Source organism: Rutidosis leptorrhynchoides, chromosome 5, assembly GCF_046630445.1.
Source record: "Rutidosis leptorrhynchoides isolate AG116_Rl617_1_P2 chromosome 5, CSIRO_AGI_Rlap_v1, whole genome shotgun sequence".
NCBI classification, from domain to species: domain Eukaryota; kingdom Viridiplantae; phylum Streptophyta; class Magnoliopsida; order Asterales; family Asteraceae; genus Rutidosis; species Rutidosis leptorrhynchoides.
The window spans coordinates 414,277,728-414,301,899 of record NC_092337.1 but is presented as its reverse complement, the minus strand read 5'-3'; the positions used below and the strand labels follow the sequence as shown (position 1 = coordinate 414,301,899).

Genomic DNA, 24,172 nt, shown 5'->3' with positions numbered 1-24,172 from the left:
GATTCCATAGATTACGAAGGGATTTAAGGAAACGTGTCAAATAAAGTCTACAGTAATAGATATGCTAAGATATGAATTTATCTGTACACTATCTATCAAATAAGTGCAGAAAGTCGTGTCTAGACTTAGGAATGATAAGCAGGAAATTTTCCATTAGGAATGACAAACAATACTTATAATATGCAGCTAAGGTCGAAGTCCAGACCTGCTAATGCATCTCAACAACTATCAGTTAGACACACTAATGCAAGAACTGGTTCGCTAGGACCAACGCTCTGATACCACCTGTGACAACCCGTCCTTATCCACCTGGACGAAGTCATCAACATTTGGTCCCATTGCGATGATCGACTCCAAGTAATGTCCTTAAATTGGGCAAATGCACAGCGGAAGACTTAATTTGTACCTGAGAATAAACATGCTTTAAAGTATCAACCAAAAGGTTGGTGAGTTCATAAGTTTATCATAACAATCATTTTAATATATTAATAGACCACAAGATTTCCGTTTATAAATATATGTACACTCGCAAGTGTATAAAAGTATTCTATAAGTTGTAGGCACCTGGTAACAAGCCTTAACGTTCATGTTTTACCCTCTGAAGTACACCAGATCAGGTGTGTTTAAAATAACCTCGAAGTACTAAAGCATCCCATAGTCAGGATGGGGTTTGTCAGGCCCAATAGATCTATCTTTAGAATTCGCGCCTACCGTACATAGACAAGTAGTTTAATGTTACCAAGCTAAGGGTATATTTCTGGTTTAAACCCACATAGAATTAGTTTTAGTACTTGTGCCTATTTCGTAAAATATTTATAAAAAACAGCGCATGTATTCTCAGTCCCAAAAATATATATAAAAGGGAGCAAATGAAACTCACCATACTGTATTTTGAAGCAAAAATACATAGAACGACATTGAACAATTATAGGGTTGGCCCCAGATTCACGAACCTATATCAAGTATATATATTAACACATATACTTGTAATCAAATAAATTTATATATTATATCTTAGTTTATATGTTATATGTATTTAATTTGTATATGTTTAAAATGATTAATATTTATTCATGTAGATATCTTAATATGTATATTAGTATTTTATCAATAATTTGTTATTTGTAATATTTATAAAAATAAAGTTAATATGTTTAGTATATAATTAGGTGTAATATAAGTATAATATTTATTTGTTATAAAAATAATAATAAAAATGATAATTAAAATAATAATGATAATTAAAATAGTAATGATAATTATAATGATAATTTTTAATAATACTGTAAACTAATAATGTTTTTAATATAAAAATCATTTCAATAATTATAATAATAATAATAATAATAATAATAATAATAATAATAATAATAATAATAATAATAATAATAATAATAATAATAATAATAATAATAATAATAATGATAAATAAGTAAACTACCTCAAAGGAGTAGCCCTTAAGAAAAGGCCCAAGTCGCGGTTTGAACCCGCGACGTTCCGCTAACCCGATAACAACCTAATCATCCATTTGTCTCAGCTTTTCTGATTTATATCAGAGTTTAATTGTATATAACCCGTTTTATTTATCTTTTTCATTTTCTTCTTCTAAAACCCAATCATCATCATCATGATTATTATCATCTTCATCACCTTTTTCATATCGTGTATCATTATCATATCTATCTCGTTTTTAATCATCATCTAATCATTACCATTGTGGTTCATATTATATCATCATTCTCCATCATTTTAATCTATACGTATCATCATAAAATCACCAATCATGTTATTTATCCTATAAAACACCTAATGATTTGTCACTAGTCGATGTATATCCTATATTTATCATTAACAATATCTAAGTTTCATCATCATAATCCTTCTTTCTTCCTCGATCACATAATCCATCATCAATTTCTATTGGTCGTAGCAGCCCAACAGGAAAATATAAACATGCTCCTCGACCCAAATCACATCAGTCCATTTTACTAATTCAAAAGAAGCCCAATTACAGCCCACTTTATTAAGAGTCTGGTTTAATTCGGGGAGCCCATTTATTAAGTCATAAACTTAATCGTTTACTGATCAGTTTAAGAGGAACGATCAATTTAACAGATAAGTTTAAGAAGAATATCGTCGGTGGGGTTAAATTGGTATCTGTCGGCCACAAATAAAAGAAACACGTATTAGCAGATTCCATTCATCATCCTCTCCTAACCGTAATCGTCATCATACTTTTATTATTATACTATCGAATCATCTTCTCACAACAACCTAAATAATTACAGTTGTTGGTTCGTTAGATGGTTTTTGGACAGGAGAAAAATTAGATCAACGGAAGACAGATGCATAAAGTTTGATCAATTGAAGTGGGTTTGGTTTGTGAATTAAATGGAAACAGAAAACGGAAAACGTATATATATATTTGTAGGAATAAGGGTGATAAGTGGTGGTGGATTGAAGAGAGACAGCTACAGTAATAATAGTGATTCACGGTGGTGATTGTTTTGGTTGAATGGAACCGAAAGATAGCCACCTTGCAGGTGATTCTCGGTTGTAGATGGTTATGGGATTTAATGGGTTCTCATAGTGGTGGTGGTCACGAGCCCTTACCTTTATAAGTTAATAAACGTACCTAAACAGAAACATTTGAGTAATCATTCTATGATCATGATGATGGTGGTTTTGATAGTTCGAACGAACATGAAGAAGGTGGTTGATGGTGGGTTTATAATCAAATAACAAGTAGCAACAACAAAACTCGAATAGGAAACAGAAACGAACATTAGAGTTGCAGGTGGTTTTCTAGTCGACGATAGTATCATGAGATGATGAAAACTAGTGGTCTTTGAATGGTGGTTCAGTGGTGGGGATGGTGGTTCATGGATGTTAAGTGGTGGTGTTCTATCGTACCGAATCAAGTAAGTAGCAGTAACCTCAAAGTGGTTTGGTATTGTGATGATCATGAGAAAAAGAAAGGTAGGCGACGGTTAAGGTGGTTATCATGGTGGTGTTCCGATGTAGTGGTGGTCTTGTGATGTAAAGAAGAGCCGAAGAAGAAGATGGAATGATTTGTTTTTCTCTAACCCATTTCTATATCTATATGTATAGACCATAATTTAATTAATAAAAATTTTATAATAATAATTAAGAATTATAAGGACGATGATTTAAAGTAGAAACTAAAGTTAGGTTGATTGATACATTAACATTCACGGATCATTATTCTGCATAAAAACAAGAAAGGAAAAGATTGAGCTTGGTCCCATCTTTCTTAACCGTCACGAGCAAAGGCAAGAAGGAAAAAAAAATAAAAAAAATAATGATCCTGATTTAAATTAAGAGTGTGTCAGTATTTTCATATGTAAAGGTGGGTATCATATTTTGAAATGTGGGATAAATAATATAAGGTAGATAGTGAACTAGTGTGTTGGTCCCTCGTTTACTCGTTATGTACAAAATAAAACGACGACTTTAGTCTTACATTATTGCAGTAGCGATAGTGGGAAATTATTTAATTCCAATGATAACCATTAAATGATTTAAACTACCTACTTCAAAATCATTTCTTTGCCAAACAACAAGGAAAGAGACGTAAAAAGGAAAAATTTATAAACCATATATCTGAAATCATTTTGCTATTAAATTTCATGTAATCATATAATACAAGTTTGTCTAGAAACTATATTTATTCTAACACATAATATATAAATGCGTTTCAATAATATTTCTTATATATATATATATATATATATATATATATATATATATATATATATATATATATATATATATATATATATATATATATATATATATATATATATATTACAAATTGTTGTTTGTGAATCGTCGGGAATGGTCGAAGGTCAAATGAATATACGAAAACAGTTCAAAATTTTTGAGACTCAACATTACAGACTTAGCTTATCGTGTCAGAAATACTAAATCGTATCGAGAGTTTCGTTTAAAATTAGTCGAATTTTTTTTCTTCGGGTCGTCACAAAATGGGGGCTGTTGCCTTAATGGCCTTTTTCCCTGCCATAAACTCGGTCGTTTCCCCTTCTTCAGGTTCTATATCGCTCAATTCATCAATTAGGTTAAAGATATCATTATTAAGAGCTCCGAACGAGTTTTGAACCTCCACTTGAGTGCCCTTACTCATCCCCACTCGACCTGAATGATCCACATAATGCTCGTATACGAATCAAGCATCATGGATTGCCAGTTTTTGAAGCAATAATACTAAGACCATCCTCCGTAAAACCAGCTAACAGGCCGTCAAGCAGTTTAACCCAAACCGGAACTTTAGTTAAATCTTCTTTCGTAAGTGACTCCTCCGGAGACCATTTATTCAGGATGATTGGGATTGTCTAAATCATCCACGGGCCATTTTGAATAAAATTCAACGTGACTTCCTCTGTTGCAAACTTAAAAAAGAAGAAATATTTCGCATTCGTCATAAGCTTTTCAATACCATATTTCTTTCAGACATTCAAAGCATAGTTTTGCACGACAGAAAAAGTAACACGAAGACCAATAAAGTATCCATACAAAGTATTATTATACCTTTTAGACGCTTCCTATACCGACTCCAACGGGATTGCAACATCAACGCCATTTTTCACTGGGGGTGAATCTGTTCAATCTTTCAAAAATTAGCCTTCTTTTAGATGGTAGGACCTACAACAACATGCACATATAATACAAGAGGTTCAATACCACCTCTTAAATAGGACTTACACCCAAAATGTATAGGGTTAGGTTCCTGTACATCTTCATCTTCATGCACTGATGCACTATTTTTAAATGATCCATCACACCATCACCATCAATTACATCACTATCCTTTTCATCACCATCAACCCTAATACCCTCCTTATTGGGTTAGTCTTTCCCAGTCACACCGACGTTATCTATCATACCTGAATTTTTTAGTATAGCGATATGCACATAAGTGATCTTGCATGAGGATTTATCTACTCCAATGTAAACCTCTTTAAAGGTTAATGGAGATGCAAGTTTAGAATTGGGTACCACCTCTTCATCTGGATTCGAGTGCATCGAGTGAACACTTACGAGGCCATCAAGATCATCAAAACATGTTTCCATTGAATTAACATTATAGCCAATATCTTCCAAGTTAATATTAACAAAAGTAGGACTAGTAGCAATCCCCAAACCTTCATTTGGTTATAAGTAGGACTAGTAGCAATCCCCAAACCTTCATTTGGTTTCGATATCGACCCAACCGAATCGTGATCAAGAGTATTAGATTTATCATTACCTTAAATAGTTCTACTCCTTAAAACTTTTGTTTGGGTTTTCAGACTATTTTGCACCTGTTTTTAAGATTACCTCCCGACTTTTACCAATCACCAATACACTCGGATAATCAATGTAAACGAACCAAAAGAGAATTCTAAGTGTGAAAGAACATTAGGATTACCAGCAAAAATGATAAAAAAAAATTCATAAAAACAAGTCGCCGTTTTTAGGACGACAAACGGCGACTTATATGTGTGTGTGTGTAGTCAAAAGTTCAAACGAGAACCACAAAAAAGTGAGAACTGCGAAAACTTTTGATTAACAACTAGTCAAATATTTTTCACATGTGAGTTGATTGAATCACTCATAAATATTGATGGAGATTAAGAATGAACATAAAACAATTTAAAAAAAACTTATATTTTACCTATATTATCAAATATATAGTTTCCTGTTCAAATGTGCATATTTATTTGTGAACATGTGAATATTTCATATAATTAAAAATTTAACATGTAATTTGTGGTAATGAACATATGTATGTTAATCACTGTTGTAAACGGTCCGTTGCGGCGTTTTGGTCACAAAACGGTTTCGACCCCGCCCCATTTTCTTATAAGCCGGTCAATGGTCAAAAGTCAGGTCAAATATAGGAAAAATTGGGTCAACGTTGGTCAAAAGTCTGAAATTCTGTCAAAATCGGTCATAAGTCGGTCAAATCAATCAAAATTGACTTAGTTTAGTATTTCATTTTGTATTATATTAACGCTAATAGCAATTATGTGATGACCCGGAAATTTCTGACCAAATTTAAACTTTATCTTTAAATGATTTAATGTTTCCGACACGATAAGCAAAGTCTATGAAGTTGAATCTCAAAATTTTGAACTATTCAATTACTCTTCGATTGTTCTCAACGATTCGCGAACAATTATATGTAAATAGATACATATGCTATAACTTGAAAACGTAACAAAGTGTTATGAAAATGATACTGTGCATTAACCTTATTGGTTTGATTATCTGTTTGATATTTAGATAAGTTAACTAAAACGTTTAAGATGAACCAGTAAAACACTAATTTGCTACAGTATTTTCGAATTGCTACAGTACCCGAAAAGCTACAGTGTTTTCGAAAATCACTATTTGCTGCAGTAAAAAAACTTTGCTACAGTAAAACACTACTTTAAAATGTATTTTAACAAATAGCGAGACGATGATTTATAGAAGTAAATGACCAAAACATTCAAATGTATAAGTTATATTTCGAGTGATATAAACTAGGGATAATTTAAGTCTATAATTTGACAAATGTACGAGTCACGAAATGTAAAGAGCGAGTTTTCTCAGCGTACGAAGGGACACTCGAAAAACTGGAACCGGGACATAAGTCGAGTGACAAAGTACAACTTATCGGAACGAAAATTACAAATCAACTATGCACGTGAATTTAATATAACATATAATTAATTATATAAATTAAATATATTATATATATAGCTTGATAGACATTTATTGCTCAACATATGTTCTCTAGGTTGAGATCTAAGATTATTTGATATTCCGAGTTTCGGTCACATTACGATGAACAACTTTATGTGCTGTTAAGTTGAGTTTCATTTGCTCCCTTTTTAATTGCTTTTGCAATCTATATTTTTGGGCTGAGAATACATGCACTTTATTTTAAACGCAATGGACACAAGTACATACTAAATTCTACACCGAGTTTGAACCGAAAATCCCTTAGCTTTGGTAACTAGTAACTGCCAGTTATAAGAACTGGTGGGCGCGAGTAGTTGTATACGGATCCATAGGGCTTGACATCCCCGTCTGTTCCAGGTATAGAAACCCTAGCCTGAACTATAAAACAGACGTATGCTATTTGAGTGTATCATACATGTTGGTTGCATGTTAAACACAGGGGTACTTATTAGATAAACGTTAAAGCTTAGTTACCAGGGTGCTCAATCTTGTAGAATATTTTGATAAACGTTTCTGGATGAAACAACTGAAATCTTGTGATCCACCTTTATGTACAGATTATGTAAAACATTAAAACTATGAACTCACCAACCTTTGTATTGACACTTGTTAGCATGTTTATTCTTAGGTTTCTAGAAGTCTTCCGCTGTTTGCTTATTTGTTAGACAAGCTATGTGCATGGAGTCTTACATGGCATTTTTTTTCAAGGAAACGTTGCATTCACCAAATCATCACCCTGTATCTTATTTTGACTGCATTGTCAACGGAAGTACTATTGTAAACTATTATATTACGGTGATTGTCTATATGTAGAAATCATCAGATGTCGAAAACCTTTGATTTAAATATTCATTTATGGTGTGCCTTTTCAAAAGAATGCAATATTTACAAAACGTATCATATAGAGGTCAAATACCTCGCAATGAAATCGATGAATGACGTGTTCGTCCATATGGATTTGGAGCGATCGTCACAAATTATAGGTACAAACATGTCAACGAAGGTTTTTTAGCTCTAAAATATGTGTAAATATATATTTATATATAGAAAAGTCAACATTTGTCAACATCCGTTTCGACCCCGTCTCGGCCCTGTTTTTTCCGTTGCGACGTTTTGAGGTCGCTGCCGTTTCGCCCCTGTCTCGCGTCTTTTTCAACCTTGATGTTAATGATATGAACATTAATTGACATATACATTAATTTGTTGCATTTAAATGCATAAAAATTATAAAAATATCTCGCAGTTCTCTCTCTCTCACACACACACGCGCACATATATTCACATGAAAATACTTTAATTCCAAATATACTAAATCACATGGGGTCTGTGGTCGTCCCCTCAAGGGCAAAACGACAACAACCCCCAACCCCTTTCACACTTGCATTTTCCATTCTTCTCCTCTCAACTATAATCAAATTACAAAAACTGTACCAAACTTCAGGGCGTTAAAACATAAATTCTCTTAAAATAAAAACTCCACCCACACACTTCGACACTCAATAACTTTCTGCTCGCCGCGAGTTAAATTCCACCGACCACACCGTTATACTCGAAATATTTTTATGAACAAAACGAAACTAACTACGTTCGAAACGGAGAATTTTTAAAAAACGCTAAACACAACGAGAGCCCGTATCTTCCCGCTCGCCGCGAGTTAAATTTTTTCGACAGCAGCGTCAGACTCGAAATAATTTTATGAACAAAACGAAACTAACCATGTTCGAAACGGACACTTTTTAAAAATGCTAAACACAACGACAGCCCGTATCTTTCTGTTCGTCGTGAGTTAAATTTTTCCGACAGCACCGTTACACTCGAAATTTTTTTACGAACAAAACGTAACTAACTACGTTCGAAACGGACACTTTTTAAAAAACACTTAAGACAACGACATCTAAAACGGCGCTTAACACATAGGCCGTTTTCCCCTCTGTAAATACAAAACGCTACATTAAATATGAATACACAGGCCGCAAGCCCCCGCCGCATCGCGCGGGCCGGATCCGAATTAGTTTGCATGATTGTGAGAATGTTCTAAATTAAATTTTTGTGAGAATAAATTTCAGTCAATTAATTTATACGGAAAACCGGTTACGATTTAATCGGAAAATTTTTAAATTTTTTAAAAAAATGAGTAGTCCATAAGTGTTTTCACTAAATTTTAAAATGGAAATGTTTTTATGATATAGTTTGAAATGGTTAGCCATGTGTCATATTAGCTTCTAAGTAATTTACAATTACATACGGTCTTTTACACATATAATTTACGATCGTTAACCGCAAGGGTCGTCGTTAATTGTTTTATATCATTGTACATTGTGCAAACATGGGTGACCAAGTGCGTAAAAAATAAATACAAATGGCTATCGTGCAATATTTCACAAAAATTACAGTTTAATCACGCCACACACACACATCTATCTCTCTCTCTCTCTCTCTCTCTCTCTCTCTCTATATATATATATATATATATATATATATATATATATATATATATATATATATATACACACACACACAAACACACACTAATGATGTAAGTAGTTTTAGACCGCTTGTAGCGGTGCACCACCAACGGCGTGGCAACCTAAGTGGCAAAGAAGCAGTGGCAATTCTAGGATCAAAACCCAATGGGGTCCCAAAAATTTATTCGATAACTTTCTTGCACAAATATTGAATGTGTCGGGTCAAATCGGGTCGGGTCGGGTCGCACCCAAAACATAAACATAAAATTCAATAATACTCGCAAAATATAAGGTTGTTCATATGGAGTAGCAATTAATGGCATATACAGTAGCAATTTTAAAGTAACAATGGCCTATACAGTAGCAATTTTACATTAAATATTTTAAATTGCAATTTTACAACATATTATCAATATAATCGCATAATATTAACAATAGCTGTAAAATTACAGTTCCCCTGACTTTTTAAAAAATAAGTTAGATAGTTATGAGATTATAGATTCATATACAATAACTATTACAAATATATTTACCATTACACATACATCTTACTTGGTACCATATTGTGATGCCCCGTACAAAACCATCGTGTACGAATTATCAACAACAGGATCATTACAAGGTCAAACACTATATGCGTTTTCAAAACAAGTTTGCATTCATGATAAAAGGTGACGTTATAATCAAAGTCAAATGTTTTACAACCAAAAGTATGCTTCTATGAACGGAAGCAAGTAATAATAGTACGTGACCCTTAGGTCGTTACAAATCATTGTTCAAAAGTAATAAAGTTTTAATGCAAGATAAAATGTTTCATGCGGTAACATCTCTAATAAGGCAGCGGGTGGCTAATCAGCAAGACTAGTACAACAGCGGAAGCAAGCAACCTTAAGCACCTGAGAAAAACATGCTTAAAAACGTCAACACAAAGGTTTGTGAGCTATAGTTTAAGTATAACATTATGTAAGGTAGGCCACGAGATTTCAGTGCTTCAACAGCGTTTCAAAACAGTATGAAAAGTATATGTATAACCGTGGGCACTTGGTAACTAACTTAACGTTTATCACCCCCTAAAAGTACACTTGGCGAGTGCGTATGTTTACGAAGTATTAAACACCCGTTAAATGCTAGCCCTACTAGCCCGAGTGGGGATGCCAAACCCTATGGATCCATATCTAAGATTCACGTTCACCGGTTCAAAGACCAATGACTAAACGTTACCGAGCTAAGGGAAAAGTTTATGCCATTGTATAACCCACACATATATAAAGTTTAAGTACTCGTGCCTATTATGTAAAATGTAAAATGCGCTTGTATTCTCAATCCCAAAATAGTTAAAGTAAAAAGGGATGCTATAACTCACAGTGGTTAAGTAGTAGTAAAGTTGTCTCGGGAAAAGTAAGCAAGTACGTTTGTCCAAAAGGTCCTCAACCTAAGTCAAAAGTTACTAAGTCAGTAAATCGTTCCCAAAGGTTTAAATTCATCATCAAACAAAAAGTATAAAGTAAGTTTCATTCTAGAAAAGAGTTTAAAACAAAGGCTGACTTCGATCAGTCGCCACGGCCTCTATACAAACTGAATTGAGGTGGGACCAGTGGTCATGGCTCCGTATATGAGTCCTTTAGTTTCTGTAAAAATTCCAGAACCAAACTCGTCTTTGTTTGACCGTGGCGACGGTTTAAGTGCGAGTAGGTCAGAATTTTCAGCACAACGTTAAAAGGACATAGTGACGTTCGGAGGGCCATAGATCCTAAACCGTAACTCGGATTAAGACGAGAAACGAAAAATTATCTACTCGAACAGAGCTAACTGAAAATCAACTTTAAAGTAGCCCAGGTATTTTGATCAGACCCTAAAAACAGTAGGTTTAGTGTTCCGGTGGGTTCTTGGTGCTCGATGCTCATCACGGTTCTCATCCTTGATGCATATAGCTTCAAGTGTACAACTCATTGATGTGTTTGCATCATCTTTACCAAGTTTTGACCATCATAACACAAGTGTAAGTCTAAGATAAGTAGCACAACTCAATTAAGTGTTGCAAGTAGTTTGATGAACCAAAGTTACATCAAGATCTTAGATCCGACACATACATGAACTCTAAAAGTAATATTAAGCTACAAACTTGAAAGTAAACTAAATAATCAAGATCTTAAGTTGTAGAACATAGTTCTTAGTTAGATCTTGAAGATCCAAGACCCAAAAGTCTAGATCTAAAGTTACTAAGTTAAATCCTAAGTCATAACACTTGAATCTTTACTTTAATGAAACCATAAGTTATGAAACTTAGATTCTCATCTTGTAAAGTGTATGTAAGCTTACAAGCTCTTGTTTACAACAAAATAAGAAGACCATAAGCTATAGAAACTTAGATCTATCAAAAGTATATGAAGTTGTAACTAGAAAGTTAAACTTCCATGTTCTTGAACTTACAAAGTTAACTTTGGTTCAAGAAAAATGAGATCAAGATTAACTAGTAATACTTGACCATGCTTACAACAATCACAACTTTAAAGCATGAACAAAAGGAAGAAATAAACTAATCTACAAGTTACAAGTCCATGGTTGTTCATACTTTAAAGATTCAAGCCAAAGCTTTGATCTTTAAGAAAGTAAACCTTAAGTTTACAACATGAACACAAGTATGGTTTTACAACTCATGAACTTTAAATCTTTAAAACATTAAGTGTAGAACCATAAACTAGAAAGTTTAGATTCTTTGTTCTTGGTTCTTTACAACAAAAGATGAAAGTAACCAAGATTAGATGAAGATACAAGTTATAGAACTTGATCTTTAACAAAGATAAACAACAAGTAAGTAATCAACAACAAAGAACAAGTAATCAAAACAAGCAAATGATGATGATGTATATGTATATATTTCGGTTTTTAAGACAAGAAGAAGAGAAGAAGAAAAGCTCATGTTACTTACAATATTTGAGAGAAAATGAGAGAAAAAGGAGAAGTAAGTTTGTGTGTGTGAAAAGTGAGGAAGTATAAGTGATTAAGTAACCAAGATTTGAAATCAAAAACCATCCCCACACCCCACCTAGCCGACGGTTCAAGGGAGGCTCAAAGAGGAAGGGATCAATTTCACTTTCATACATGGGGAGGTGGTGAGAGCTTTGAATGGAAATAAAGCTAAGTGGTGTTGGAACAAGGTGTAAGGATACTTGTAACTAGATTCCTCATGGCTAATTAATCTTGCTTATGTATTAATAAGTCATTAACATAATGTTGGGCTCCTAATAGTCCATCAAGAGAAGTAGGGTGGGCTTCCAAGTCCATTAACATTAATAAAAGTCCAAGTTCAAGTAATTAACAAATTAAATAAATAAGCCCAAGTAATTAACTAGTAACCTTAGTTAATTAAAAATGATTAATAAAAATTAATCATGAATGTAAATAATATCCGAAATATTATTCATGAAAAGTTCGTGTGTCACAAAGACGAGTCGGGACATGTAAAATCATGTACGGTAACAAGTAAATGTAATAAAATACATTCATTAACACGCAAGCATTAATAATAATTATTATTAATTAAAAGTTGGAAAATTCCGGGTTGTTACACATATAATGAGTTTACTATGAGTACTCACAATAAAACATGTATATCTCAACATAAAAAGTACACATTATTTGTCATAATATAAGTTTGATAGTAAATTTAACAATTATATTTATTTTTAGACAAACATAACACATTCTGGTGGTAGAATTTTGCATTATGTCATGTTATATATATTACGTTTTTATTTTCATTATATATTTAAAAATATTATAAGATTTCTTAGATATCCAATGAATATTCATTAGCTCGCTTAATCCACTGGATATAAATATAGATGGATGAACTAAAGTTAAATGGATATAGAAATAAATATGAATGAATAAAAACTAAATGAATATGGATATGGCCTCACGCTCTCATCCGATCCATATCCGATCTATTGACATCCCTAGGATGAAGGAAGAAGATAGAACCGTAAGAAATTTTGATGTAGAAGAAAGTCAAAAAGAATTGGAATTGAACATGGTTTGTTTATTTTTATATCTATTATATTTAATAGCTCATACTATAAAATTATAAGTGGGTTAATTTCAAACATTTTAGTAGTCCAAACTATTAAACTATAACCTCTAAAAATTTATGGGGTCCCATTATTATATTTAGTGGTGTACTATACAAAAAAATAAAAATTTTGTGATAAATTTCGAAATATTAGTGGTGTCACGGGATCCCACGGGGTTCAACTTAAAGTCGCCACTGCAAAGAAGCAATGTCACTTTCATCCATATTGGGGCATGCTTTGGGGCAGTTTGAGGGCATTGGTTGGATTCCAACACCGCAAGCAACGGGCGTTGCCTTTTTTTATTTTTTAATATTTTAAAAATATTATTTTTATTCTTTTTTAATAATTAACCCAATTATAATTTAACACGTCATCACAATACTATTAACTCACACTAAAAACTCATACCACCACTACTCCACACAAAAAACTCACACGTTCTAATTATAAAAAAAAAAAAATACAAAAAACAACTCACACCACGAACAACTATTAGATGAATGTGAGGTTATGATCTCTCTAGAAGCATAACCGACATTGCAACGTGTATTCATATTCATATTGCATGTTAAACGTTAAATGGGAATGGTATAATTATTATTGTTTGTATTTATTTGAATTGAATTGATGGTTGTATCAAGTGCAGTTTTTTTTATTTATTTAACAGGTGTAAATCAGTAATTATTTTTATTTTATAATAAATAAATACTCAAAAGCTTAAATCCCGAAGATCTTATTTAAGTTTTACTAATTAACATACGTTAAAATATAATTAATTAAGGTGAATCATTGTAACGATAATAGGAAATAAATTTATATTAGGTCATCAGAAAGTGAACTATTAATGATCGCATCCCGCGCATATTCTACATTATAGCCTGCAACTGATTCAGCAAGCCAAAAATCAATAGAAATAGAAATAAATAAAGTACATATTCGATTAATATCTTAGATGAAAATAACCGAAAAAAGCACCGGGTAGGGTGGGAGCAAACATTAGTTACTCGTGATAAGGGTGGCGTTGATCTTGGAAGTTCACAGGCATTTAACGATGCTCTCATGTTCAAATGGTGTTTTTTGACTTCTCCTTACTCGATGTAGGTAAAGGTTGTGACTTTAATACATGGTGATCTACTAGGTATAGATGGATATGTTTTGAAGCATAAAGGGGCGTGGTCAAATATCATTTCTACCTTCCATAAATCAGTCCGACAACGCACTCTTCCAACAGATGTACTTCGAGCAAAGGTTGAAGACGGCCAAAGTATTCGATTTTGACTCGACAACTGGAGGGTAGATGGCTTCTTGAAGGACAAAGTCGTCTTTTTCATTTAGTGACAGATAAAAATTGCAAGTTGGCTCATAGATTGGTAAACGACGGTTGGATTTGGTCTTGAAATCGTGTGAGAATTGGCAACAGGAACACATATTTGATTGACGAGCTAACCAATAATCTCGGGCTTATATCCTTGAACCAAACAGCAGACTCATGGCAACTAGTGGACAACCACGATGTTGATTACTCGTTGCCTGTACAAGTATGCATATGGATGAAGTCACCATGCCCATGACATAGCCACACACTCGTTGTGTCAAATGTATTCCTCGAAAGATTAACATTCATGTGGAGATTACTGCTAGATAGGTTTCCGACTCGCCTCAATTTTTCACGGCGATGTTTAGAGATCGAGCACATTAGATGCGTGTCGTGTAACCATAGTGGAATCCATCAACCACGCAATGTTCGAATGTCAGGTTGCGTGTGACTTATGGCGGAAAGTAGGATATGGGTGAATAGTTCGATGACAATCATTTGGATTTTATTGTTTGATGATTGGCGGGAAAATGCGGATGTGAAGGACAAATGGTACTCAATTGTTGGAGCAGCGGTATCACACATTTGAAAGTATATGAATAGTTTCTTATTTCTACCTTCTATTAAGAAGAATTTATTGTTTGATTCAATTTGTTGCTTTTCTTTCATTTGATATAGTAGTACGATGTAACTTGTAACTTTTGACTAGTAAAGGTGTTGTAGCTTTTTAACATTTACTAGCTCCTTGCTAGAAAGGCTATTTACAAATATATTTGAAGTTTTACAAAAACAAGTATCTCCAACTTTCAAAAAGTTGTTTAATATTGTCATTAATTATTTAAATTTAATCTAAATAAATTTAATTTAATTTGAATTAATAATTAATTAATATTAATAATTAATAATTAAAAAGGTGTATATATATCAAGTAAAAATTGGGTCAGAAGGAAAAGATCCGATGAGTAGTAGTAGGAAAGGAGGCGTGATTCCAGAAATTTGCTGGGTCGCGTGTTCCCTGGGCCCCACACTCTACGTATTTACCCCCTTTATTTACTTTCTTTTTTTATTTTTATTTCTGTCCGTTTGTCAGAAAATATAATCAAAATTAATCAATAGTAGTTAGTTTTAATTTTTGACAAATAATTAAACTTAATTAATTAGTTAATATTAAATTTAATTTACGTTATAAAAACGAAATATTCATTCATATTCATATTTATACTTATTTATGTCTCAACGTCCATCCATTCATCAAAATCCATCATCTTTTTCTCCAATTTGCGCAACCACCACCACCATCGCACCTATCAGTTATCTTTTTCTTCTCTCTAAATTCTTCTCATCAACTGCAGGTATGCATCGATTATCAATTTAGAGATTTTTAATTACCAAATCGATGTTTTGTAGTGATATGAGTATTGATACATCGATTTTTATTTTTTGATTTTGCAGGATCGATTGAAGCTTTCTGTTGAGGTAATTTGTTACTGGTATATCCTTTTTTTAGGCCGATTGATTGATTGATCCATTAGGTTTTCTTATGATTCATGATTTCTATTTTATTTTATTTATTTTTTTTTTTTTTATGTTTTTGTTTTGCTAGGTTAACTTGTTGTACTTGAAACTTTTGGATTGATATTGAATACCTGATGATGAAATTTTTAGTATCATAATTATATTATTGGTGAAAATATGTAATTTTTCTATGTTGAATTTTATAGTAATCTTCAAATATGTTGAATTGAAGTTATATATTGAATATTGATTGTGTATGTATTGCTTGCTTTTGGTGATTGTTGGTGCTACTTTTTTTTTAAATGAGTTTTTGGTCTGATTATTTACTTGATTTGTAGTCCTGTGACAATATTGTATCGTGTATCGAAAAACTTACATCAAGTTAGGGGTAAATTTTGGTCTGATTGGGGGTAATTGTTTATCATAAACCTTCAACTTTTTATTCTTATCTTCATAGGCTTATTATTAGGATCTTATTTTATATATACTAAATGAAATACAGCATTATTCTCAAGTTAAGAAGTTGCATTATTGGTCCCATACTCCCATTCTTGGCTTTGCATCCGTTTAAATCTTTCATCATATTGCATTATGTCCGAATTGATAACTTGCATTATTGGTACCATTATTGCTCCCATTCTTGGTTGGGAAAAAGATTCTTTGAATGAGTGTGGGAATATTACGTTACTGGGTGCACGTAGATTGTTGTATTGTGTAAAGTTATTGCTTTTTTCATTGGCAACTTGTGACATTTCAAAATCTGATTCGTTTTTGCTATTATTCTTTAGGTGGACGGACACTGTATAAATAATTTGTATAAGATGTTTGGAGGAAGCAACAATAATTCATTGGTCCCAATATTTGATGAAAACCTTTTCCAATACCCTTCAAACGTATCAAATCAGTTGCAACTATTTACAAATGGTGAGTTTTTGACCATTTAAACAAAATTCAAGATATTATACATTGATACTATTCTTCCATATTCATCTTCATATTGATGTATCTCTACAGTACCAGCTGCATATAATGTTGATCCAGTAAATTATTCTTCAAAAGAGCATAATAATCCTGCCTTTCAGTCCAACAAAAGACCAAGGGAAGTTGAGGCTAACTTTACGCAGAAGAAGCGTCAAATTTCATTGAATCACAACGTTTATCATGAGGATTCTGATCGTCCTTCAAGCATCCTGAACCCACACCATGTATCGACTGGTTTAAAATTATCGTATGATGACGAGGAACGCAACTCCTCCATTACATCAGCAAGCGCAAGTATAGGTCCATCAATTATGTCTTCTTTTGGTGACAGCATTACAACTGAACTTGATAGACATAGAGAAGAGCTTGACAGATACATTATGATTCAGGTATTACTTGATTCTCCCTTGTATAATTTACATACTTGATTTTTTTTATCACGTTTCATCGTCTGCAATCTGTAAGGTGGTATTCCTTATTAGATTTTTTGAAATGTATGATAAGCTCATTCTGCGTATCAAGGTTGTAAAAGTCGTGAGTCGGGGACGAGTCGGTCGGGACCTTGGATGTCGAGTTGGGGACGAGTCACTTTGACCGATGTTGACTTTGACCAACGTTGACCCGACTTTTAAAGTTTGCATATTGTGTTGTCTATTATAATGGAGTAATATAGAACTTCATATTTGCTAGCTTTCCCATTATTGCAGTGTAGATTAGTGTATTTATATCGATTTTAGGTTTAAAATTTTCTTTATTATTGTGTATAACTATACTCTGCAATATAACAGGAAGAAAACATGTTAAAGGGAATGAGAGAGATAAGGCAGAGACACATGACATCATTCCTGGGTGCTCTCGAGAAAGGCATAAACAATAAGATTCACGAAAAAGAACTCGAAATCGAAACCATAAATCGTAAAAACAAGGAACTTACAGAGAAAATAACAAAGGTGGCGAATGAGGCCCAGAACTGGCAATACAGAGCAAAGTACTGTGAGTCAATGGTCAACATACTGAAAACGAACCTTCAGCAGGCACTGGCTCATCGAAATGACGACCAACTTAAAGAAGGATTTGGAGATACAGATGTTGAAGTATCGTCTAGCGATCCTAAAGATTATCTTGGATTAGGTACAAGTGTCGGGAAGTCAACTTGTAAAGCGTGCAGGGCTAAAGAGGTGTCGGTTTTGGTAATGCCGTGTAGACACCTGAGTTTGTGTAAAGAATGTGATAGTTTTACGAGTGTTTGTCCTGTGTGCCAGATGGTTAAAACGGTTAGTGTGGAAGTGTACCTGTCGTAAAACATGACAGTGATGTTAAACTTATAAAATTAAGTAATCACTTACACATTTTCAGTATGCATTGTTTGCTTAATAGTAACACTGTTTCTGAAAATGAAAATTATAATGAGCAAAGGTGTTTCATTACAGATAAAGTTTCTTTTCACACTAACAGTTTATCTTTATGTTTTGACAGGTAATTGGAAGGAAACAAGATGCTATAATGCTAATAACCTTGGATTATACGATCCATGGTTACTCGACATCTAACTGTAGTCGAAATGAGATTGCAGCTGAGCTTGGAACAAGATCTCCAACCTTGCCCCACTTATCGAACCACATAAGCACTAATAGTCTATAACCTAAATATAACACCTATGAAATATTCATAGGCTCAGAGCTAATAACCTAAAACTACTTGAAACTAAACAAACTCAAACATGTTGTAAACTAGGTTGTTAGTGATCTTTACACCAACATGTTTAAGCCATATGCCACTAAACAAGCCTTGAAGCATTGTATTGTGCAACATTATTTAGTGGTATATGGCTAAAATGGTAGGGTAAGATCACCTCCAGTTTACATGGTCATATAAAAGGTTATACTTGGATTATAATGAAAAGTTATAAGGTTCATATCGATCCCACCTCGAATTTGAACTATCTCGTTAGGACTCCACTTGGATCGACTCATCTGCAAATGACACATGGATAACAACTGAACAAATTACTGCGTATGATACACAATGTTAAATCAACGACGCAATAGAACACTAAAAACTTAATATCCACAATGTTAAATTATACCCTCCATGGGTTACCCGACATGGAAACATGACACCAAATATAGCAAGGTTCCCGATGTCTTAGTGGTGATGGGGAATTTGAAGGGTGTGGGTGATGAGTAACATTTCAGAAAAATGAGTGTAATGGTAACTGTTATATAAGAGGATTGTAAGAAAGTTGTGAGGTAGGTTCCATCAAATGTATATATTTGGACCACAAGCGTGAACACCCGATAAACCGAAGAGCTAGAACTTAATAAATGTATATATATGAAAATCAAAAGTAGGTGTAGTATGTCTTTACTTATTTTCGGTCAGCGGATACAAGTATAAATGCATCGTCCGTGCAGACCCAGATCACAATGTAGAAGTTGTGGGGTGGCTTAAGTCAATCTTCGGAGTCAAACTGTGACTTGGCCCCTTTAGCGTTATGTTGCTCTGTTCTTGAGTCCTAGAGAGAGAAAATATTGTAAGAGAGAGCATGTGTATTTTTCTGACACAAGTCCAAGTGTCTAAGAAGTGATGGCTCAGGTGTCCTATTTATAGGCGTCTGGGGTCTACGGATTGTTCGGAGACACATGTTGCGTTATCATTGGTTGAATTATCCGAAAAGTACGTAATCGAATTTAGTGACGTGGCATGTGTGTTGCTCACGTGATTTACTTTGATATTTAGGGCTTATATATTAAAAGCGGCATATTGAGCTTACGTTAAACGTTGGTCGGTCTGATTTATCTTTATTTGATTATTCTTGCCTGATGAAGCTTGACGACTCTTTACTATAAATGCCTTTAACTAAGTTTTCCATAGCTTTTGAACGCAACTTCCGTTCCGTGAGGGCCATTTCGTCTTCCTTTATCTGTGTAAATCATATGGTGCACACCATTATTGTAAAACTATTTTTTTCCTTGACTTTCATGCTACTAAAAATTTTGATATATATAGTTAAATATGATGATATGATGGCAAATGACATAAGGAGGATTGGTCAATCATTTGTCACTCATGAATTGATACTCCGTAATTAAAGATCGTAGATAAGAGCACACATAATACATATATATATATATATATATATATATATATGGGCAGGATCAATGGGAAGTAACCAATCGGGGGGAAGCGGGGGAAGCAAATTTTTTTTTTTGTTTTTTTTGAATTTTTTTTTCCCGGCATCAAGATCACACGAAAATATGAACATTTAGAAGAGACACTTCGTGATGAATGTTATTATTTAGGCGGGAAAACGATCGACAAAAATAACATTCAAGATAATATTGTTCGTGAAGAATATGAACGTTTTTTTTTTCCATATTTTGTGAAGTAAAATTTAGCCAGATTTAGAGTTTAGGGTTTAGGGTTTAGGATTTAGGGTTTGGTGTTTTGGGTTTATTCCATAAACCCAAAACACCAAACCCTAAACCCTAAACCCTAAACTCTAAACCGTTCGTGTTAAAAACTCAATCTAAATCCTAAATCTAAACCCTAAACCCTAAATTTCTAAACCCTAATATCTAAACCCTAATATCTAAACCCCAATAGCTAAAACCTCAAAATACGCTCGAAAAACACGATAATTGTTATATATTACTTCTTCGAGCGTTTTCCCGCCAAAATAAAAACATTTATCACAAAGTGTCTCTACTAAATGTTCATATTTTCATCTCATCTATAATGTTCGTGAACAAAGTTTTCTCAAAAAACGAAAAAAAAAAAAGTTTTTGCTTCCCCCCGCTTCCCCCCGAATGGTTACTTCCCTCTTGATCCTACCACTATATATATATATATATATATATATATATATATATATATATATATATAGCTCAAAGGCCAAGAGCATCTAGGCAGCCAGCTACTAGATACCTCATTAGATCAATAATATGAACATCATTGAAATCCAAACACCTTCTTAAAATGGAAATAACAACTCATGGTTATTAACTCAATGGAGGTCAGTTTCACTTAATTATAATGTCATTTTTTAAGAGCTTTTATTTCGCCTTAAATACTTTAGTTTCTTCTTTAAGTAACCATTGCCTTGTCAAGAAACCTGCAACTTCTTGCAACAGCAAGCCGTGCTTTATCTCTGTGTGGTACAAATTATAACTCAGGATCATATATTAACCACTAATTCGGCCATCAACTCTGCTTTTATACGACATTTAGTAGTAGAATTGTCTCAGAAAGTATATATATAGCTGAAGATGACTAATTTGTTTTGCATGATTTGAATCAACATATATATGATGATGATGACGTGTCCATCGTTCCAAGATAGTTTAGTGGTTGGAGGTTGAGTACTTGAGTTCCTATAAAGAGGTCTCAGTTTTAAATTATACCGGACGCATATCTTGAGGTGATCAGGAAAAACGGTTGAAAACGGTCATGGGACACCCGCATAGGCTGCGTGCCTACATCTGAGTAAAGAAAATACTCCCCTTGTCGAGTAGCCTATAAACAGGGAAAATATTATCAGTTTACCTGTTTATGATGTGGCCATCACTAATTAAGAATCTACGAGTCGTATATAACTCTAATTTTTGTTGGTGATTTTAGTGGCATCTAACATTTATCTTAAGTAATTGGGATTTACTTGAAAGCGAGAGCTGACTAGCTATACTTACAAACGGGTTTGGAGAGTGTGGAGTGCATGCCCGTAAGAGTTGGCTAAACACTTTCTCAAAAATAGTGTGGGTCAAGGGGCTGCGCCCCCTACTGGGGTCCAAGGGGCAGTGCCCGAAAATTTTGGGTACTATATTGTTTACCGAAAAATCGCATCCCAACGAATTTTCCCGTCAATAGTTACACCTTTTCGGGTAACAGTTTTTTTTTTCTCCAAAAACAAAAGGTTGCATTCTTTCGTTATATCCTTTCGTTGCACTTTTTCGAGTTGCAACCGAATTTAATGTGTATTCCTTCCCGAAAACACTTCACTTGCTTTCACATACGAAAAACAGAAACATACATTTTGAATCTTCTTGTCTGGAATCAAATTTCGTTCTTGTCTTTATCCCAATTAGAATTACGTGATACGGATGCTTGTGAGGTCGAAATACTTAATTGTAAAAGTGATTACACGATTTAAGAATCAATCATATTATCAATTACTATCCTATTTTCTAACAATTTTTTACAGCTATTAGCTAGACATATGCTTTTATACAAGTTCTTAATTCGATCATCCACATATATACACACAAACATTTTGAGCTGAAGGTGAAGTAGACATAAGCATATATGTATCTAAAAGAAAATTAAGGCCACAATAGTTTGAAACAAATAAAATTATCACCTTAATTAACAGATTAACTTATAACTACCAAGTCACTAGCTAGCCTCTAGTCCATGAAAATGTTCTTCCACTAGCATTCTATCAAATGTGCTAAATTTAATTAAGACATCTAATTAATCTGAACCATCATCCTCGATCATCGCTGTAGATTCACCATCCGAGATCTTTGATTTCTCTCCATCATTCTGTTGACTTGGTGGTGAATGGGCCCACTGAAACAAAAGTCAATCAACTTAACATATACTGTAACTAAGTTCTTGGTATCATGTATGATGTTGCTTGATGATTATTTAACTCTTTATTTCATTGAAAAGATACTAAGATACTATTGTTGTACTTTGAGAAAACATACATTTTTGGCGGCTGTACTAAAGGCTTGCTTATGAGACATGTTGGGATGTTGTGTCTTCAACCTTCTTATCTCCTCTCTGATAATAATGTACATATATAAGTTAATCATTCATTATTATTATTACATAAATTAAACTAGCAAAAAGAATGTGAACACTTTACTTGATAAATTTGTTGTATGCGGATGGGGCTCGTTGTCTTTTTTCGGGAGCTGCAATTGAACACAGAAAATGAATCATTCAACGTAAACAATATAAATGTTATCATATATACAAAGATTAGTTCTCTAGTTATGAATCTAAATAAATTTAGAAGAATTATTTTTACGCTTATTGACGACGTGGTTTACTACTTCATGATCATCATTATTATCGTTGACTTCGTCTGAGGATGATGAGGAGACATGTGGGGAAGAACTATGTTTACTCAAGGGTGGATTTATAGGAACATCTTCATCTTCTTCACAAACATCATTATTCACCAATGGCTGCAAATGAGATAGACATACAATTATACAAAACGAAACTCATTACTTTTAACACAATTAATTAACTATACGACATGTAAAGATTGTAATAAACCATAAATAAGTTAACAGAATGCATCATGCATATATATATGTACCTCTTCTTCTTGGTTATCAACAAGAGAAGAAAACATATGTAGAGGGAAAAAAGATGATCTCATCATGTTCACTGAAAGAAGGCTTGTACAATGGCCACATTTTACTGTAACAACCATAGATAGGTAGTTATATGGTACACTAACCTGCATATATACAGAAAATTAAATACAATATGAAAAAGTGATCAAAGAACACACACTAAACTCTAATTTTCACAAGTGTTTGGTTAATTTATTACCAGTAAAACTGTGGTGCAGAAACTACATTGCACATAGCAAATTTGTTCTTGTTGGATGTCCAGAAGATTGTTTAATGTTGACATATCTGGGAGAAACATGAGATGATTTGAAGTTGAAAGAGGGTCATACACAAGGATATATACAATATATATATATATATATATATATATATATATATATATATATATATATATATATATATATATATATATATATATATATATATATATATATATATATATATATATGACACATATATACATATATGGACAAATATAAAAGTGTGTACCTAGGCATTCAATCTTTGACATTTAATGAGTGATGGTAGTGATTTTCAATCACATTACATAGGTAGTGTTAGGAATTCGGAAGGCCCTAACAAGACAAGCAATTGATTTCAATCACTAACCCACAAATGACAAACGAATTAAAACAAAAAATAAAGTACAAACGACACGGGTATTTAACGTGGTTATATCCCAACTTCAAACGCGGAGAAGGG

General features: G+C 33.2%; 2 protein-coding genes across 4 annotated transcripts; one reads left to right on the top strand and one right to left on the bottom strand.

Annotated features, from left to right (window-relative positions):
* The first annotated feature begins 16,045 nt into the window (after positions 1-16,045).
* Positions 16,046-18,872, top strand: LOC139847937 (BOI-related E3 ubiquitin-protein ligase 1-like). Of its 3 annotated transcripts, XM_071837671.1 has the most exons (5): positions 16,070-16,093; positions 16,907-17,042; positions 17,133-17,488; positions 17,888-18,373; positions 18,576-18,872. In XM_071837671.1, the coding sequence occupies exons 2-5, from the start codon at positions 16,940-16,942 to the stop codon at positions 18,738-18,740; spliced, it is 1,110 nt and encodes a 369-aa protein (XP_071693772.1). In that variant the 5' UTR covers positions 16,070-16,093; positions 16,907-16,939; the 3' UTR covers positions 18,741-18,872. The 3 variants fall into 3 exon arrangements, with proteins under 3 accessions (XP_071693773.1, XP_071693772.1, XP_071693771.1); XM_071837672.1 differs by lacking the exon at positions 18,576-18,872 and having other exon boundaries at positions 16,046-16,079; positions 17,888-18,505; XM_071837670.1 differs by lacking the exon at positions 16,070-16,093 and having other exon boundaries at positions 16,617-17,042.
* A 3,696-nt stretch (positions 18,873-22,568) lies between these two features.
* On the bottom strand, positions 22,569-23,753 carry LOC139850458 (axial regulator YABBY 4). The gene is made up of 6 exons (XM_071840031.1): positions 23,670-23,753; positions 23,431-23,574; positions 23,134-23,293; positions 22,969-23,017; positions 22,808-22,883; positions 22,569-22,667 (listed from the first exon to the last, which is right to left on the bottom strand). The coding sequence occupies exons 1-6, from the start codon at positions 23,751-23,753 to the stop codon at positions 22,569-22,571; spliced, it is 612 nt and encodes a 203-aa protein (XP_071696132.1).
* Between the last annotated feature and the right edge of the window lie 419 nt (positions 23,754-24,172).

Bases quoted from the DNA above. Each gene is read 5' to 3' on its own strand.
- LOC139850458 (XM_071840031.1), bottom strand. From the start codon at position 23,753: ATGTCAACATTAAACAATCTTCTGGACATCCAACAAGAACAAATTTGC. The intron at 23,575-23,669 runs GTAATAAATTAA...GTATATATGCAG, and splicing joins TCTGCACCACAGTTTTACTG to GTTAGTGTACCATATAACTA. The intron at 23,018-23,133 runs GTAAAAATAATT...GTTCAATTGCAG, and splicing joins AAACCACGTCGTCAATAAGC to CTCCCGAAAAAAGACAACGA.
- LOC139847937 (XM_071837671.1), top strand. From the start codon at position 16,940: ATGTTTGGAGGAAGCAACAATAATTCATTGGTCCCAATATTTGATGAA. The intron at 17,043-17,132 runs GTGAGTTTTTGA...GTATCTCTACAG, and splicing joins GTTGCAACTATTTACAAATG to TACCAGCTGCATATAATGTT. The intron at 18,374-18,575 runs GTTAGTGTGGAA...ATGTTTTGACAG, and splicing joins TGTGCCAGATGGTTAAAACG to GTAATTGGAAGGAAACAAGA.